This window comes from Bos mutus, chromosome 25 (assembly GCF_027580195.1).
Source record: "Bos mutus isolate GX-2022 chromosome 25, NWIPB_WYAK_1.1, whole genome shotgun sequence".
Classification (NCBI taxonomy): Eukaryota; Metazoa; Chordata; class Mammalia; order Artiodactyla; family Bovidae; genus Bos; species Bos mutus.
Genome location: NC_091641.1, coordinates 4,332,545 through 4,347,537, shown reverse-complemented (window position 1 = coordinate 4,347,537; position 14,993 = coordinate 4,332,545). Strand labels below are relative to the sequence as shown.

The following is a 14,993-nucleotide window of genomic DNA, read 5'->3' as shown; positions in this document are numbered from 1 at the left end:
CTCTCAGAACCTGTGAGCAGAGTAAAGAGATTTTTTTTTTATATCACATTTTGGGATGATGACACTGAAGCCAAAAGAGGGACAGTGGAATTACCCGTTGTTCCACAGGTAAATGATGGGACTAGATTATTCTCCAGCTCTCTACAATCTTCAGTCCACAGCTCCTTCCACTATTTACTTTTAAACAAGTGTTTATTTTTTTCCAGTGAACCACACACCACTGGGGCACTGGAGACAAGAAGCAGTGATGCTTGCCTAAGCTCCTGAGTGCATCCAAGGACCAGCGGATGGACGTTGCAGAGAGGCCGATTACAATTCAGGGCAAGTGAGACCTTGGTCGTAACCAGAGCTTTCTCCAAATGGAACAATCTTGAGGGCGGACAAAGAGGAGTTGAGTGCCTCCGGCAGACGATTGGACTTAATAGGCATTAAGATCCGTTCTGACTCTCCCTTTCAGCTCTGAGATCCCATCGCTTCCATGCCTTGTTCCCAAAGGGAATTAAGAGCTTTCCTGTGTTTGACTTAAAAGTTCCTCTTTTAAACAAGATGCCTTTTAAGGTCCCCTCTGATCAGTTTTCATGATGCTGTCTGTACAGTATTTTGTCTTGGCTGCCTCCGAAGTAGAAGACAGCACAGGACATAGCTTAAAACCCCCGCTCATTGGCTGGGTACCCTGGACAAGTGATGGAAGCTCACTGAATCTCAGTGAAGCGCAGAAACACATTTCCTATCACAGAGATTGTTGTGAGGGTTAAATATCATGCTTCTGTGAAAACCGAGTTTCCCTGGTGGCTCAGCGGTAAAGACTCTGCCTGCAGTGCAGGAGCTGCAAAAGACGCGGGTTTGATCCCTGGGTGGGGAAGATTCCCTGAGGAGGAAATGGCAACCCACTCCAGTATTCTCGCCTGGAGAATCCCATGGACAGAGGAGCCTGGTGGGCTACGGTCCACGGGGTTGCAAACAGTCAGAAGCGACTGAAGCGGCTGAGCACCAACACAAGCGTGTGAAGCCAGGTGGGGAGATGTCTGTCTGAATCTGTTGTTAAAGTCTCACCCTTCCTCTAAAGCAAATATCTCAAAACTTCTCAAAGTCTGCCAACTCCCTTCCTCTTTCTATGCCTAAAATAACTAAGGTCCCCTGTGGAAGAGAGTGATGAAGAGAGAGAGGATAGATAAGTAAACAGAAAATATCAACCGCATCTTCCTTAACTTTCTCCAGCTGCTCACCAACTAAGTTGTGCCCCCTGCCCCTCTCCCTGGCCTCCCTTTACAGCGGCCAGGATGGCCTTCCCCTGTATATGGTCAAACCTTCACTTGATGGGACACTTCCAGGGGTCTGGGCTTCCCTGATAACTCAGTTGGTAAAGACTCCACCTGCAATGCACCAGACACCGGTTTGATTTCTGGGTCGAGAAGATCCTCTGGGGAAGGGCTAGGCTACCCACTCCAGTATTCTTGGGTTTTCCTTGTGGCTCAGCTGGTAAAGAATCTGCCTGTGATGCGGGAGACCCAGGTTCTATCCCTGGGTCAAGAAGATCCCCTGGAGAAGGGAAAGGCTACCCACTCCAGTACTCTGGCCTGGAGAATTCCAAGGACTGTATAGTCCATGGGGTAGCAAAGAGTCGGACACAACTGAGTGACTTTCACTTTTCACTTTCCCAAGGGTCTTCAGGACCCTGAGCTATTAATTACCAACCCCTCTTTTTGGGTCTCTCTTTCTACAGAAAAGAAACTTCCCTGAAACACCAAGTAATCTTGCCACCTTCTACCCTCACCTTCGCACTAAACCTCTTGAAAATGTCACCTCCATCTCCCACTCATTCCTCCCCCACCTGGGGCTGGCTCAGGCTCCCGCTGAAACTGCTGTCCCAGGTCTGGGAGGACACCTTGGTCACTAAATCCAGGGGTCACTTTTCCATCCAGAGCTCCTGGACACTCTGCTGTCTTTGCCACTGAAGATTTGCTGAAGTCACCCGTCTCCCCATCGGCTGGACACCACACCCTCTCCTGCCTTTCCCCAACCTCTGCTCCCTCCTTCTCAGTTTTACCCCCAGATCCACATGTCTAGTGTTCGTATCTGTGCGATGTTGTTCCACAGACGTCTCAACTCTAACATTCAAAGTGGAATCAGTGTTTCTCCCACCTTCATCCCTCCAATCCTGTTCCTCCACCTGTGTTCACCCTCTTAAGAAACAAAAGGCTGTTTTTCTAGCTGCTCAAGCCAGAAAGCAGGAGTCCTCTTTGACACCTCCCTTCCTCAAGTATGGATCCTACCTTCTACATAGCTCCTCAATCTGCCCCTTCTCTGCCATCCCCCGCCACTTCCTATTTAATTGCTGCAATGGTCTCCTGGCTTCCAATCTTGCCCCAACTCCAGTCCAACCCACCATCCAAATGATGCTTCTAAAAATGTATCTCATTGTGTAACTGCCTGTTAAAAACCTTAAGTAGATGTTCATTGGTGTCATGCTAAAATTCACACTCCGGGCTTCCTCACCTGGTGCTCCCTCTGTCTGAAATGTCCTTCTGTCTCCCGGCTATTGACTCAATTCCCATTTATCCCTCTGGTCTACATTTAGACTTGACTTCTGGAAAACTTTCCTTGATTCCCCCAGACTTCGAGATCTTTTCTCAGATGTTCCTTTAAGTGCTTTTGCTTATCACACAATTACTGTAATTGCTTGTTTCTCTCTTGCCTAGCACTGGAGCTGGCCCAAACCAGGAATTTAATAAACACTTGTTGAGAAATAAGAACGGAAGGAGTTACTTTCCAGTGGGTCTTCCAACTTGAGCATGCATCTGAATCCCCTGAGGGCTCACCCCGAGATTCTGACGTTTGGGGTGATGTCCTAGGATTTGCATTTCCGACCAGGTGATGATAATGATGGCGTGGGACCACATGTTAAGAACTTAGAAAGGTGAAGGACAATTACCTGTAAAGAAGGCTGGTAGAAGATTTTGGAGGCTTGGCAAATTTCTGGCGCATGCATGTGTGCATGCTCAGTCACCTCAGTTGTGTCTGACTCTGAGATCCATGGACTGTAGTGTACCAGCCTCCTCTGTCCTTTGGATTCTCCAGGCAAGAATACTAGCATGGGTTGCCATGCCCTCCTCTAGGGGATCTTCCTGACCCAGGGATCGAACCCCCATCTCCTGCGTCTCCTGCACTGCAGGCAGATTCTTTAACCCACCGAGCCACCTGGGAACCAAACATCTGGTACCTGTCTTTTTTTGCAGCCCCCTTAAGAAGAGCATTTCACAAGAGACTTCAGTCTCTGAAAAGATTCTCAGGAAACTGGGTTGGCTCTAAGGTAACCAAAGCACAGGCCCCCATGGGAATCAAAGGCAGCACCTGGTGGCTTGTTAATGGGTTGCTAGGCAACAGAACAAAGGTGAGGGCGAGGGCAGGATAGGCAGGTGGTGGGGATTTTCGAGTGAGACTAAGGCATTCGGAGGGTAGACATCTATCAGAAGGCCAGGGAAGCCAGATGAAGGAATCCCCTCCATCTTGCCTTGGTTTGCGCGTGGACGGGCCCACCATCCCTGTGCGGAGATGTGGATGCAGTAACTTAGCCTCTAATGGGATCGGGGAATATTTTTCTCAGAAGAACCACTGAGAACCCACGAGGGACGTTTCTTAATGAGTGATAGGTGAGATAGATGTGATAGATGGCTCCTCGCCATCTGCTTTTTAAAAATAAGCTCTTTGTTTATTATGAAATACATATTCACATTTGAAATTTTTTTTTAAAGTCGAGAAAAATCATATAATTCTAAATCCCCTAAAGGAAACATTTAAGTTTGGTGTCCACCCTTTTAGAAAAAAAGAATAAAATGAACATAAAATGGATTATTTTATTTACACTTGCCCTATAACTTTATAGTAGAGAACACTTAACCGCATATAGTGGACCTTTCTGTATTAATTTTGTCTGCTTCATTCTTTTAACAGTCACGTGGGATTTTATTGTGTGGATTCACCTTATTGTACTTAAACTTCCTGGATGGGCAATTAGGTTGCTTCCCATTTTTGCTATTATTAGCGGTGCTGCAGCAGACAACCTGGGGCACACACTTGTGTATCTGTGAGGTAGAATGGCTAGATCAAAGACAACTTGCATTTAAAGCTTAGTTACAGATTGCAGGTTTCTCTCCAGAAAGGCTTAATTTATATCTCCACCCACAACCCGAGTACCCTTTTCCACATACCACTACTTGCCATTGTCAGTCCTTTAACATTTTTATAAGCCCTATTAAATTTTTTATTTCTTGGATCAATTTCTTTGGGCATTCTTCAAGCATTGATTTTTCCCTTTGTATTTGTTCTAGACTTGCCTGTTCATGGGCTTTGCTCATCTTCCTGTTAGGAATTGTTCATCTATTTTCTGTACTGACATAAATACCATTTATATGGAGTTTGTTGCTTGTTTCTCTCCCCCCTCCCCATGGTCCCGTAAGTGTATTGAGTCTACACAGTTGAGTCTATTATGTTCTAGGAAGATGCATATGTTCCTTTTAAAAAGGCAAAATTATAACTCTATCATGAATAAAAATCTTTCCTTTTATTTCATGACCCATTATGGGCAAAAGAAGAGGGGGGAAAAAAGCACAGAATGAAGGAAAGGAGGTCTGTAGGGAGGAAGAGTGAGAAGAGAGAGCTGTATTCATCATGTCTATTAAGTTTTTGAGACAGTGTGATCCTCCAGCTTTAATTCATATGTGAATCCCTTGGAGATCTTGTTAAACTATGGATTCTGATTCAGCAGGTCCAGGAAGGGACTGAGATTCTCTATTTCTTACCAGCTCCCAGATGAGGCTGATGGCCCATGGACTACATCTGGAAGAGCTTCAGTTTATGACAAGTTGAAAATACCAGCGGTCTCAGCGAACAGTACTAACTCCACTTCAATTATCATTTGTTCTGAAAATCCTTTCTCTAAGTAAGCAGGGAAAACCCTAACTTCTTGTTCTGGGAAATAGGAACTAGCCGTAGCTCTTTTTTTTTTTTTAAAGAAAAATAACTCTGGTTTCCTGGAGTAACATGCCTCCACACCTTGGTCCTTTAGAATACGTGTATGGCTAAAGCCTTTAAAATGTATAAAATGTCCATTTCTTGAGACCTTCTTATTGGGCTGGATAAAATTACACTGAGAAATTAATTGGCCCTTTGGGGCAGAAACATTCCAGTTCTGTGCTGGCCACCTCCTTGCCCCAGCATTATAGATGGGTTTCTCTGTAATCTGTTTTCAAGAATACCTAGAGTCTAAACATATCCCCTAAGACAGTAACCTAATGGGTCATGTAAGAGGTAACACTGTCTGGTGTGGAAAAGTCTTAGAATTGGGCTCAAGAGAACTGGGCTCCTGCTCTGGCTTTATCACGGCTACTTTGCATCTATTAAACTTCCCTGGCTTGGTTCCTTCAACTGTAAAATGAGACGCCATTAGAGCCTCACTTACTCAGGATGATTCTGGAATAAAGAATTTCCCAGAGGTGTCTCCAGACCTTTCGGAGTAGCAGTGATGTCAATGCTTCTGCTGCAACTTCCAGCATACTGGCTTGGCTTTCCAATTTCCAAGCAAGTTTCCATAAAGGTTCCTCTGAACTGCAAAATCAATCACAGCAAAAGAGGCTCGGGGCACTTTTTTGAGTGTCCTGACGTCAAGAAGTTGCCCGAGCCACTGAAGAACAGGGAAGCCTGGCGTGCTGCCTTCCAAGGGGGTGCAGAGAGTCAGACACGACTGAGCCACCGGACAGCAAGATGGGCACGCGCTGCCATTTGCAAGGAAGGTCATGGATGGGCATGTGTTCCTGGACGAAAGGAAGAGGTTAAGTGTGGACTGGACTCGGCTGGCAGGCAGAGCGAGGGTGGTTTGCTTCAGGACACACTGGTATGAGGAAAGGGAAACAAGCGTTTATTGACTGGGAATTATCTCACTCCTTCCCAACAACCCTGTGAAATGGGACTTGTTCCTTACTCTTTACAGGGACATGGTCAGCAGTTTGCCCAGATCTCACAATTGGCAAGAGTGGAGCTGAGACCTCCAAACCCTCATCTGTTCCACAGGTTCCCTCCCACCCCCTCCACATCTCTGAGCAAAGCAGAGGTGCTTAGAAACAAAGCCACTTCACCTCTTTTATCTTGTTTCCCCCGCTGCACTAGGGGCACACCTCTCACACGGTGTGTGGCAGGGTGAGTGTGATGCTCTGGCACAGGGCTGGCCTGCTGGGGTGGTCAACATCCGGTAGGCACGGCTCATTTTCCTCTCTAGACTCTTACATAACCCTGCAAGTTAGCAGAGGCCCAGGGCTGCTGCATAAGGTAAGAATAATAGGGGTTCCCTGGTGGCTCAGTGGTAAAGAATCTGTCTGCCAGTGGAGGAGATGCAGGAGACTCACGTTCGATCCTGGAAAGGGAAATGGCAGCCCACTCCAATATTCTTGCCTGGAAAATCCCAGACAGGGGAGCCTGGTGGGCTACAGTCCATGGGTGGGGCGTGTGTGTGGCAGGGTGTGTGTGCAGAGTCAGACAGTACCTAGCCACTGAGTATACACAGGGCTGCTGCAAGGGAAACTGATATAGCCCCCCTCCCCAGCCCGCCGCTCAGTGCCCTTCGGACACCCTTGGTCCCCAGGGCTCTGCTGTGGTATTGGAGTCAGCGCACACCCGTGTTTCCAGAGGGCGTTAGAGAACACGCTGGCTTTGGGTTGCATCTCACTTTTCAGCCCTCCTCGCACAAAGTAGAAGTGGGCAGAGGGCAGGCCCTGGGATCCCATCCCGTTCAGAATCCACCTCCTCAACTGGCTGCTGTCCTCGGTCCTCAGTTTCCCCACCTTTCCTTCTCAGGGTCATTGTTCAGACTTAGCAGAGGCTGGGGAGCGCACAGTGGGTGCTCTGAGAGCCGGAGCTAACCCCCGCTCAGAAACCTCGGCTTCGTGACCTGCTGACCACTCTCCCGCCTGAGTTGTCCTCGCCTGGAGCAACAAATGCAGCAACAAGGAACCTGCACCCAGAGCTTCCTGGGGACACAGCCCCGAGCGGGGCGCAGGCCCTGTCCGGCTGCCATCACCACCTACGCGATCGCACTCAGTCATCACAGGCCCGGGCCTCAGACTGCGTGTCACTTTCCAGGCCCTCCTCCCACAAAAATTCTAGCCTCCCAGCCTCCAGGGCGCTTAGTTCACCCCATAAACTCGACTAATGCTTACCACATGCGGCGGAACTCCGCCGACCGCGCCCACCTCGCTTTGGCTCAGAATCAGCAGGAGACCCTCCCTCTAGAGGACCCTCCCCTGGGGGACCCTTGCTTTAGGAGACCATCTTCACGCAGGGACCCTCCCCCTAGTGGACCCTCCCCCTGGGAGATCCTTCTAGTGAACCCTCCCCCTAGTGGACCCTCCCCCTGGGAGATCCTTCTCCTAGTGAACCCTCCGTCTGGGAGACCCTCCCCCTAGGAGACCCACCCCATGGGAGACCATCCCCCTAGCAGATGCTTCCCTTAGGAGGCCCGCCCACCCCACGCTGGGAAGCAGCTCAAGCTGAGCTCCCCGCCGGCCGCTCATGACCTTGGACGCGCTTCCAAAGCCAGTGTCCACTCCTCTCAACAGGCGGCGGGTCTGCACCCACAGGTGCCTCTAGTTGCTGGGATCTGAAAACCCGATCCGGCTTGTTTCTCGTTTGCAATCCCGGCAACTTGGCGCCTAATCACCCTAAAGCCGAGCGGGCGGGAGGGGGCGGCTCCCAGGGGGCAGCGGGGAAGGCGGGCCGGGGCGCCTCGAGAGGGGCGCCCACCAGCCGCCCGCCCGCCAGCCAGCCCGTCCGGCGGCCTCACGGGAGAGCCCACCTGCGCGCGGGCGCGCTGGGGCCGGGCGAGGCCGGACCGCCCCCGAGGGAGCCGCCCGGTCGCGCGTGCAGAGCCGGCGCCGGCCTGCAGTGCCCACCGCGCGTCCCTAGGGGGCGCAGCCGGCGCGGGAAGCCGCCCGAGTGGAGCCCTGGGGCCCGGCGCGAAATTCCAGGCGGGCGGGCGCGGCGAGTTTGAAAGCAGGCGAGGGCGTGGGGGCGGGACGCGGGGGGCCGCGAGCCGCCTCCCCTCGGCCAATCAGCGGCGGCGGCGGGCGCGGGCGGGCGGCGCGTGCGGCCGGGCTGTGAATGGGGCGCGGCGGCGGCGGCGGCGGCGGGCGAGCGAGCGGCGGCGCGCGGGCGGGCGCACTTTCTCCTCAGCGCCGGGCGGGGGCGGCGGCGTCTCCTCAGCGCCCGCCGGACCCTTGTAGAGACGCGGCGCGGCCCGGGCGCTCCGGCCGCGGAGCCGGCGTGACAGGCGTCTCCTCGCGGACAACTTCTCCCCCGCCGCGCCCCTCAGCGCCCGGCGCCCCTCAGCACTTGGACGCCCGGCTCGGAGGCCCCCGCCCGCCGTCCCGCACTCGGGGCCCGAGGCCGGGGCCGGGGGCGGCGGCGGCTCCTCGGCATGGCCCGGGGCGCCGGGCTGGCGGCCGGCGGCGGCGGCGCGGCGGGCCCGGGGCGGCCGCGGGGTCCCGGCCCGGCCCCGAGCGGCGGCCCGAGGAGCCCGCGCGGCGCCCGGGAGCCCCGGCGGGGACGCGGGGGAGAGCGGCGGGCGGCCGGCGACAAAGTTGAGCGCGGGCCGGCGGCGCGGGTGGTGGGCGCTCGCGGCGCTGCAGCTGCACTTGCTCCGGGCGCTGGCTCAAGGTAAGCGCGGCGCGGACGCGGGCCGGGAGCGGGGAGGCGCCCCGAGGGCCGCTCGCCCGAGCCTCCAAGTTGGGAGCCCTTCGCCCCTCAGCGCGCCGGGCGGCGCCGGCCTGTCAGGGTCCGAGGCGCCGGCCACCTGGAGCCTCTGCGCCGCCCCAGGCCCCGCCGCCCCTCAGGTCCGGAGCCCGGCGGCTGGCGGAGCAGAACTTCGGGTGCCCGCGGCCTCGCCCTCGGCCCCGCGCCGCCCCCACCTGCCCCTGTGCCCCCGGAGACCGCGCTGGTCTGAGGAGGTGCTGCCCCTCTGCCGGCGCCAAGTGACCGCTGGAACGGGGAGGTGGCGTCTCTCCCGAGCCTGGCCCCCGAAACCTGGGTTCTTTCCAAGACCCGGAACGTCCCCCCCGGCCCCCCGAGCATCCCTGCTCGCTGAAGTTTGCAGGTCTGGGGAGGATGAAGGTGGACGCGGGAGGCGGAGAGGTGGAAGTACCTGGCTGCACGCGCCCTCTCGGTGCGGGCTTTCACGGGGCCGCGGGCGGCTCCAGGGGCTTGGCTTCGGTGGTCCTCGGCGTCGCGGGAGGCAGGTGGACGGCAGATGCGAGCACTGAACTTAAATTACCCGTGTTCGGTGTCCAGAGAAGGTGATGTGTGTGTAGCGACGGATGATGGTTTAAATGGAATCGCATCTCAAAGGTCTGATCTCAAAACTATCATCCGATCGTGGAACAGCAGATAACTCATCCTTCTCCTGTGAATGTTAACCTGATTGATCCGCACTGAGGTCCTCCCCTCCCTCTCCCCAAGGCTTTCCTAAGTGCCCGCTCTCGTGTTTTGCTACATGGAAACAAATTGCCATATTTCTGGTTAATTTAACTCTCCTCCATTACTTGGAAAATTTTCGTTTCGCTTGTTTGTGCTTTTTTGCTTAATGACTGACTTTGGTAGAAAAGCATTTATTAAGTCGTTTTGTAAAATGGGATCTGGAGATTGCCAGAGAAGCCAGGTTCAAATGAGGAAATCTAAATCAGTTAGGGATGACCTTTAAGATAGAAAGGGTGTTTATTAAGTGTCCTTTTCTGTCCCCCCCCCCCCAAAAACAGTGACTTGCACTTTACAGTAAGCTCTGAATCTTAATCCATGTAAAGATTTGTGTACAAGTTCAGAGTGGAAAAATCTGGCTTTGTTTTGAAATATATATATATTTTTAAGTTTTTATCAGTTTGAAGGCTGTCAGTGTGTTGCTTTTTACAACTGCAATGTTAGTGAAATTAACTTAAAACAAGTACTAAGACAAACTTTGTTAGAGTGGAGTATTTTATTCCTCATTGCCAGTAAAAAAAAAGGGGGGGAAGGGGTTACCTATTTCACATTTTACATTTACATGATTTATAAAGTGTACAGATCTTTCAGTGTAAAATTTCAAATAGGTTGTCACAAATTTTAAATTCATTGACAGGTTTCTGTTCTCTGTGCTCTGTGAAATGTGTAATATATCCATCATTTTTTATATCATATTGAAAATTCATATTACAGGGGAGATGTCACCATTTGACAAAAGCTCATGTATCTTGAAAATGAAAATTCTGGGGCTGCTATAGATTTCTGATGGAATGATGAGTTGGCCATATGCATGGGGAATGTATTCTCTTGAATCTTATCAGATAAGATGTAACATTCTAAATGGAACACTTACCACTAGGTTAGAACCAGCCAGAAGTGCTATATTACTATGTAGCTAGGTGAAGCAATTCCTAATTTCTCTTTAACTGTTTCCTTCTAATGGCCTTTCATGTGGCTAGGCTTGGCCATGATACCTTGGGAGAAAACAAGGGCCATAGGGACTAGTAAAAGTTACATAGTTTCACAACCCAAGTTTTAAGCAGATTGTGTAATCGGGTAATTGACCGTGAAGTGAAACACCAAGTTCAGGTCTTCTAAATGTAACTGTTTAATAGTCCTGGAGTTTCTTTCTACACAGTAATGATAATTGAATTACATAGTCCGCTTACTGGTGGGTGTTTGGGACTTTTCTTCATTGCTAAAGAGCCAAGTCTTTTTAGTTGTTCAAGGCAGGTGGCAGTGCATGCTTTCCGTATGTTGTCCACTAGGGAGCCACACTTGAGTGTTGAAGAAGGATGCTTTCTGGGGCGGAGGATGGCGGGGTCATGTGCGTCATTTGTGTGAAGTCTGTGGTGTCTTAGCTTTCCTGATGGACCATTACAGGCTTACTGATTCTGATAATGCTCAGTACAGCCTTGTGTTAAGGTTGTGTTTATCAAGAGGAGAAGTGTAGGGATGCACTTCTCAGTTACTGCTTGGGGTGGTTCACAGTTCTTAGTTTCTCCTTTGGAGTTATTTCCAGCCCCCTGGACTCATGGCTCTCCAGCTGTGGTGTGTATCAGAATTACTTGGGGAATTGAGTGAACCTAGAGAGGGCCAGCTCTTTTTGTTCTTCAGTGAGTCACACTGAAGTGGTGAACTTGCTTCCACATGTCCCTGATGATACCCACCCAGAGTCTGAGAACCACTATCTTGGCTTGCTTAGTTTTTCCGCATCCCATCACCTATTGATTCCCCGTGTTTCTTGAATGTGTTTGCATGTCCAAATCACCTGCGAGCTCTAAACAATACAGAGGGCTGACTCTTATTCCCAGAACTTGTTATAATTGACTTTTGGTTTGACGTGAGCATCAGGAGATATAAAAACTCAAGTGGTTCCAGTGTGCAGTAAAGTTTGAGAATCACTGTTTTAATTTTTTTTTTTTAATCTACGATCGCTTGATTTTTCCTTTAACCTTGTTTCTGGCTGGTCTTGTGGTTCTGTAGACTGTGCACCCCCTTGCTGGACCACCCACAACTCCAGTGAGCTTTCTACACTTTTAGCTGATTTTCACTTGTTCCATGTTCATGATCTCAAACTTTGAAATGTCTTCCAGACTTAATTAGCTTTTGAGTCACTCATTCTATTTATTCCTACCGACATTGTCAAGTTCCTGCTTTGTGCTAGTCTGGGGTTTGCATCAGAGTCACCAGTGCAATTTAAAAATACTCGTCTCTCTGGGCTCTACCTCCAACCAGCAGGTCTTTGGAGGGAGAATGTGCGGGTTTAAAAACTCCGCAGGTGATTTCTTGTGTCTTTGTGTTATGGTTTTATCCTTGTAGGCTAGTCTCACAATCATACCCAGTTCTCTGTCATCCTTACCCTGACTTGCTGTGACCTGGCCTCCTACGTGGATCCCTTTTCTTGGGCAAATCTCAGCCTTGAGTAAGGTCTACTCTGCCTCTGGCTTGCTGAAGAAATCTCAAAACAGAGCTGAATTGGTTCAATACAAACCTACCTTCGTTTTGGGCCCTCCTTGCTTCCCGTCCTCCCAGAGTGGTTTGTTTCCCCTGTTCCTCTTACTCGCACACCCACTTCTCACATCTTTGTAATTTGAGTCTCAGGTGGAGCTTGAGTTCCAGGCTGCTAGCTTCGCCGGAGAGTCTTCATGGTGCCGCATTTAGTAGCGTTCAGTGCATCTTATCAGCCCGTGGCGTGGTTAACCGATGGCAACCGGCCTGTAAATCTAACAATAAGCGACTGTCACCCTCTGTGCAGTCTTACATGTGGCCACCTGTACCTCACCTTCCTGAGCCCTTGTTATGTGCCAGGCACGATGTGCTTTACAGGTAGGCTCATTTACTCTTCACAACAACCCCAGAGAGTCATGTAGCATTTTGTACTCATTTTGCTTATGAGGAAACTGAGGTGCTGAGCTATTAACTAATTTGCTTAGGGTCTCAGGGCTAGGGGTAGAACCAGATTGGAAGGCAGACTGCCTGATCCACGGTTTCTGTGCATAACCAGTGGACTGGGGTGTCTCCTGCGCAGCCTGTGGCTTCATGGGGGAGGGCAGGAGCGGGGAGCAGTCTGATCAATACCAGAGGGAAGATGGCGGCCGATGCTTTCCAAACACTACTGAGTTACATGACCTCAAGGTTCAGGTTACCTTATTTACTGTTCCCACGGAACAATAAAAACTGCATTAAACAGTCTGGTAAATAGAGAAGAATATGCATAGCCCTCTCAGTCTGTTGGCAGATTTGAACCCCCCAAAATTGACTACTAGGAGCATACTAACCATTTCTTTGAAGGACACTTGGAAAATGCTCACTCAAGTACATGTATTTAAGTTCCTCAAATGGGAATAGAGAGGTGGGGTTTGTAAGGTACTGATCTTTTGTTAGCAGGCATTTTATCTAACCCCGGTTCAGTTCAGCTACATATTGGGATTATATCTAACCAGAAAGTTTCTTGTGTCACCAAATATTGGAGTAAATCAAAGTCACTCTGGAAAGCTAACTGGTGATGAAGTGGAATCAAACAGCATATTGTAGTTTAGTCCTACCTGTGTGTGTGCTCAGTCACAATCGACTGCTTGAGACCCCATGGACTGTAGCCTGCCAGGTTCCTCTGCCCATGGGATTCTCCAGGCAAGAATACTGGAGTGATTGCCGTTGCCTTCTTCAGGGGATCTTCCCAACCCAAGGATCAAGCCTGCATCTCCTGCACTGGCAGGAGGATTCTTTACCACCGGGGCCACCTGGGAAGCCCTCTAAATTCTACCTACTGCTGCTGCTAAGTCACTTCAGTTGTGTCTGACCCTGTGCGACCCCAGAGACGGCAGCCCACCAGGCTCCCCCATCCCTGGGATTCTCCAGGCAAGAACACTGGAGTGGGTTGCCATTTCCTTCTCCGATGCTTAAAGTGAGAAGTGAAAGTGAAGTTGCTCAGTCGTGTCCGACTGTTAGCAACCCCATGGACTTCGGCCTACCAGGCTCCTCCATCCATGGGATTTTCCAGGCAAGAGTACTGGAGTGGGGTGCCATTGCCTTCTCCGAAATTCTGCCTACTAGTTGCCTTCGTATTCTGTCCATCCTGAGTCCTCGTGTTGTTTCGCTGGGGGAACTTGGCGGGGGGAAGGAGTGCCTTCTTCCAGGTGTCCCTGAGGTCAGAGACCAGTAATGTCTGCTGAGTATGTCTAGAGACTGAGACAGAGTGAAACTCAGAAACTGGATCGTGGCTAGGTCATGACTTAAATTCCTGTAAGAAGTAAGGAAAGCAGTAGTTTTGAAAGTAGACTCTTTAAGTCCAAATCCATGAAAGCTGAGTAAGGTGGGGATGGGGAATGAAAATGAGGTTGAAAGGTATAGTACAAAGAGGAGTTAAAGTACAATTATCTAAAAAAAAAAAAAAAAGTAAAAAGTAAAGCTCTTGACGTAAGTTTATGATCTGGCTAAGACTTGGGGTAAGCAGTCACTGTTTTTTACCTACTGTGACTGGGCATTTTAATACATATACAGTTCCTTTCATTCTAATTAGTAATTTGACTTCCTCATTTCCATAAGGTATTTTCTTAAAATTTACCCTCAGTTCATAAATCTTTTAATAAAACAGAACTTTTATTTTTTATTTTAAAATATTAATTTTTAAAATTAATTATTTTAATTAAATTTAAATGTATTTTAAATTAATTAAATAAAATATTTAAAATAAAAAATTTATTTAAAAAATAAAATAATAATCTCTGATATAAACATTTGTGCCTTATTTTGCCACATGGAACTGCAGCGATGGCCTCTCATGTCATTCTTTTGTAGCAGTGCATAGAAATTAGTCTTGTATTTTTTTAATGATTCCCTGAAATAGAAAAGTGTCTCATAGTTTGATAAACACCACCCACCAGTTATTGATCCCATACCTGAGACCTGCTCTGGAGAAACACATTGTTACTAACCCATATCCAAGTACAGACAGGGTTAGAGATGTCAGGAGCAGTGCTTCAGGAAGCGCTCGTTTGCTCCTTTGCTCTTCTGGCCTTGACGTGCTCTGACCCCCTGACAGGCCGCTCTGAAGACACACTCCTTGCCTTGATCTGGCTGCAGGCTCCCTGTCCCCAGGGTCTCCTGTGGGTACTGTGGGAATGAGAACATTTTATAAAGCTTTCCTAGAAAAAAGGATATGGTGAATGCAAAAGGCATTGGGATAAGGGTTAGTAGACCTGGTTTTAATTTCATTCTCTAACTAACTTGTTATATTAGCAGGTTTGTTAGCATCTGAGTTGATTTTTTTCTCTCCTGTAAAAGTTGGAGGTTAAACTACATCTTCAGAATTGTTCTGCCGTGAGTTTTTGATTTGTATTTTGTCACATCTTTTCTGCCCTTTACCAAGCTTCTGTGTCTTCTATTTGGGGATTCTATAACTCCTTATGTCTTAGCTCTTAGAACCTAATTCTCTTCATTTTGCTTTTGCTGTG

The 14,993-nt window shown here is 49.7% G+C and overlaps 1 protein-coding gene across 1 annotated transcript in view; it reads left to right on the top strand.

Annotated features, from left to right (window-relative positions):
* The first annotated feature begins 7,560 nt into the window (after positions 1-7,560).
* Positions 7,561-14,993, top strand: part of SDK1 (sidekick cell adhesion molecule 1) — a 743,568-nt gene continuing 736,135 nt past the window's right edge. The window contains exons 1-3 of the mRNA XM_070363134.1: positions 7,561-7,614; positions 7,716-8,177; positions 8,271-8,703. Of these exons, the coding sequence (XP_070219235.1) occupies positions 7,561-7,614; positions 7,716-8,177; positions 8,271-8,703 (949 nt within the window). The remainder of the gene's footprint in view (positions 7,615-7,715; positions 8,178-8,270; positions 8,704-14,993) is intronic.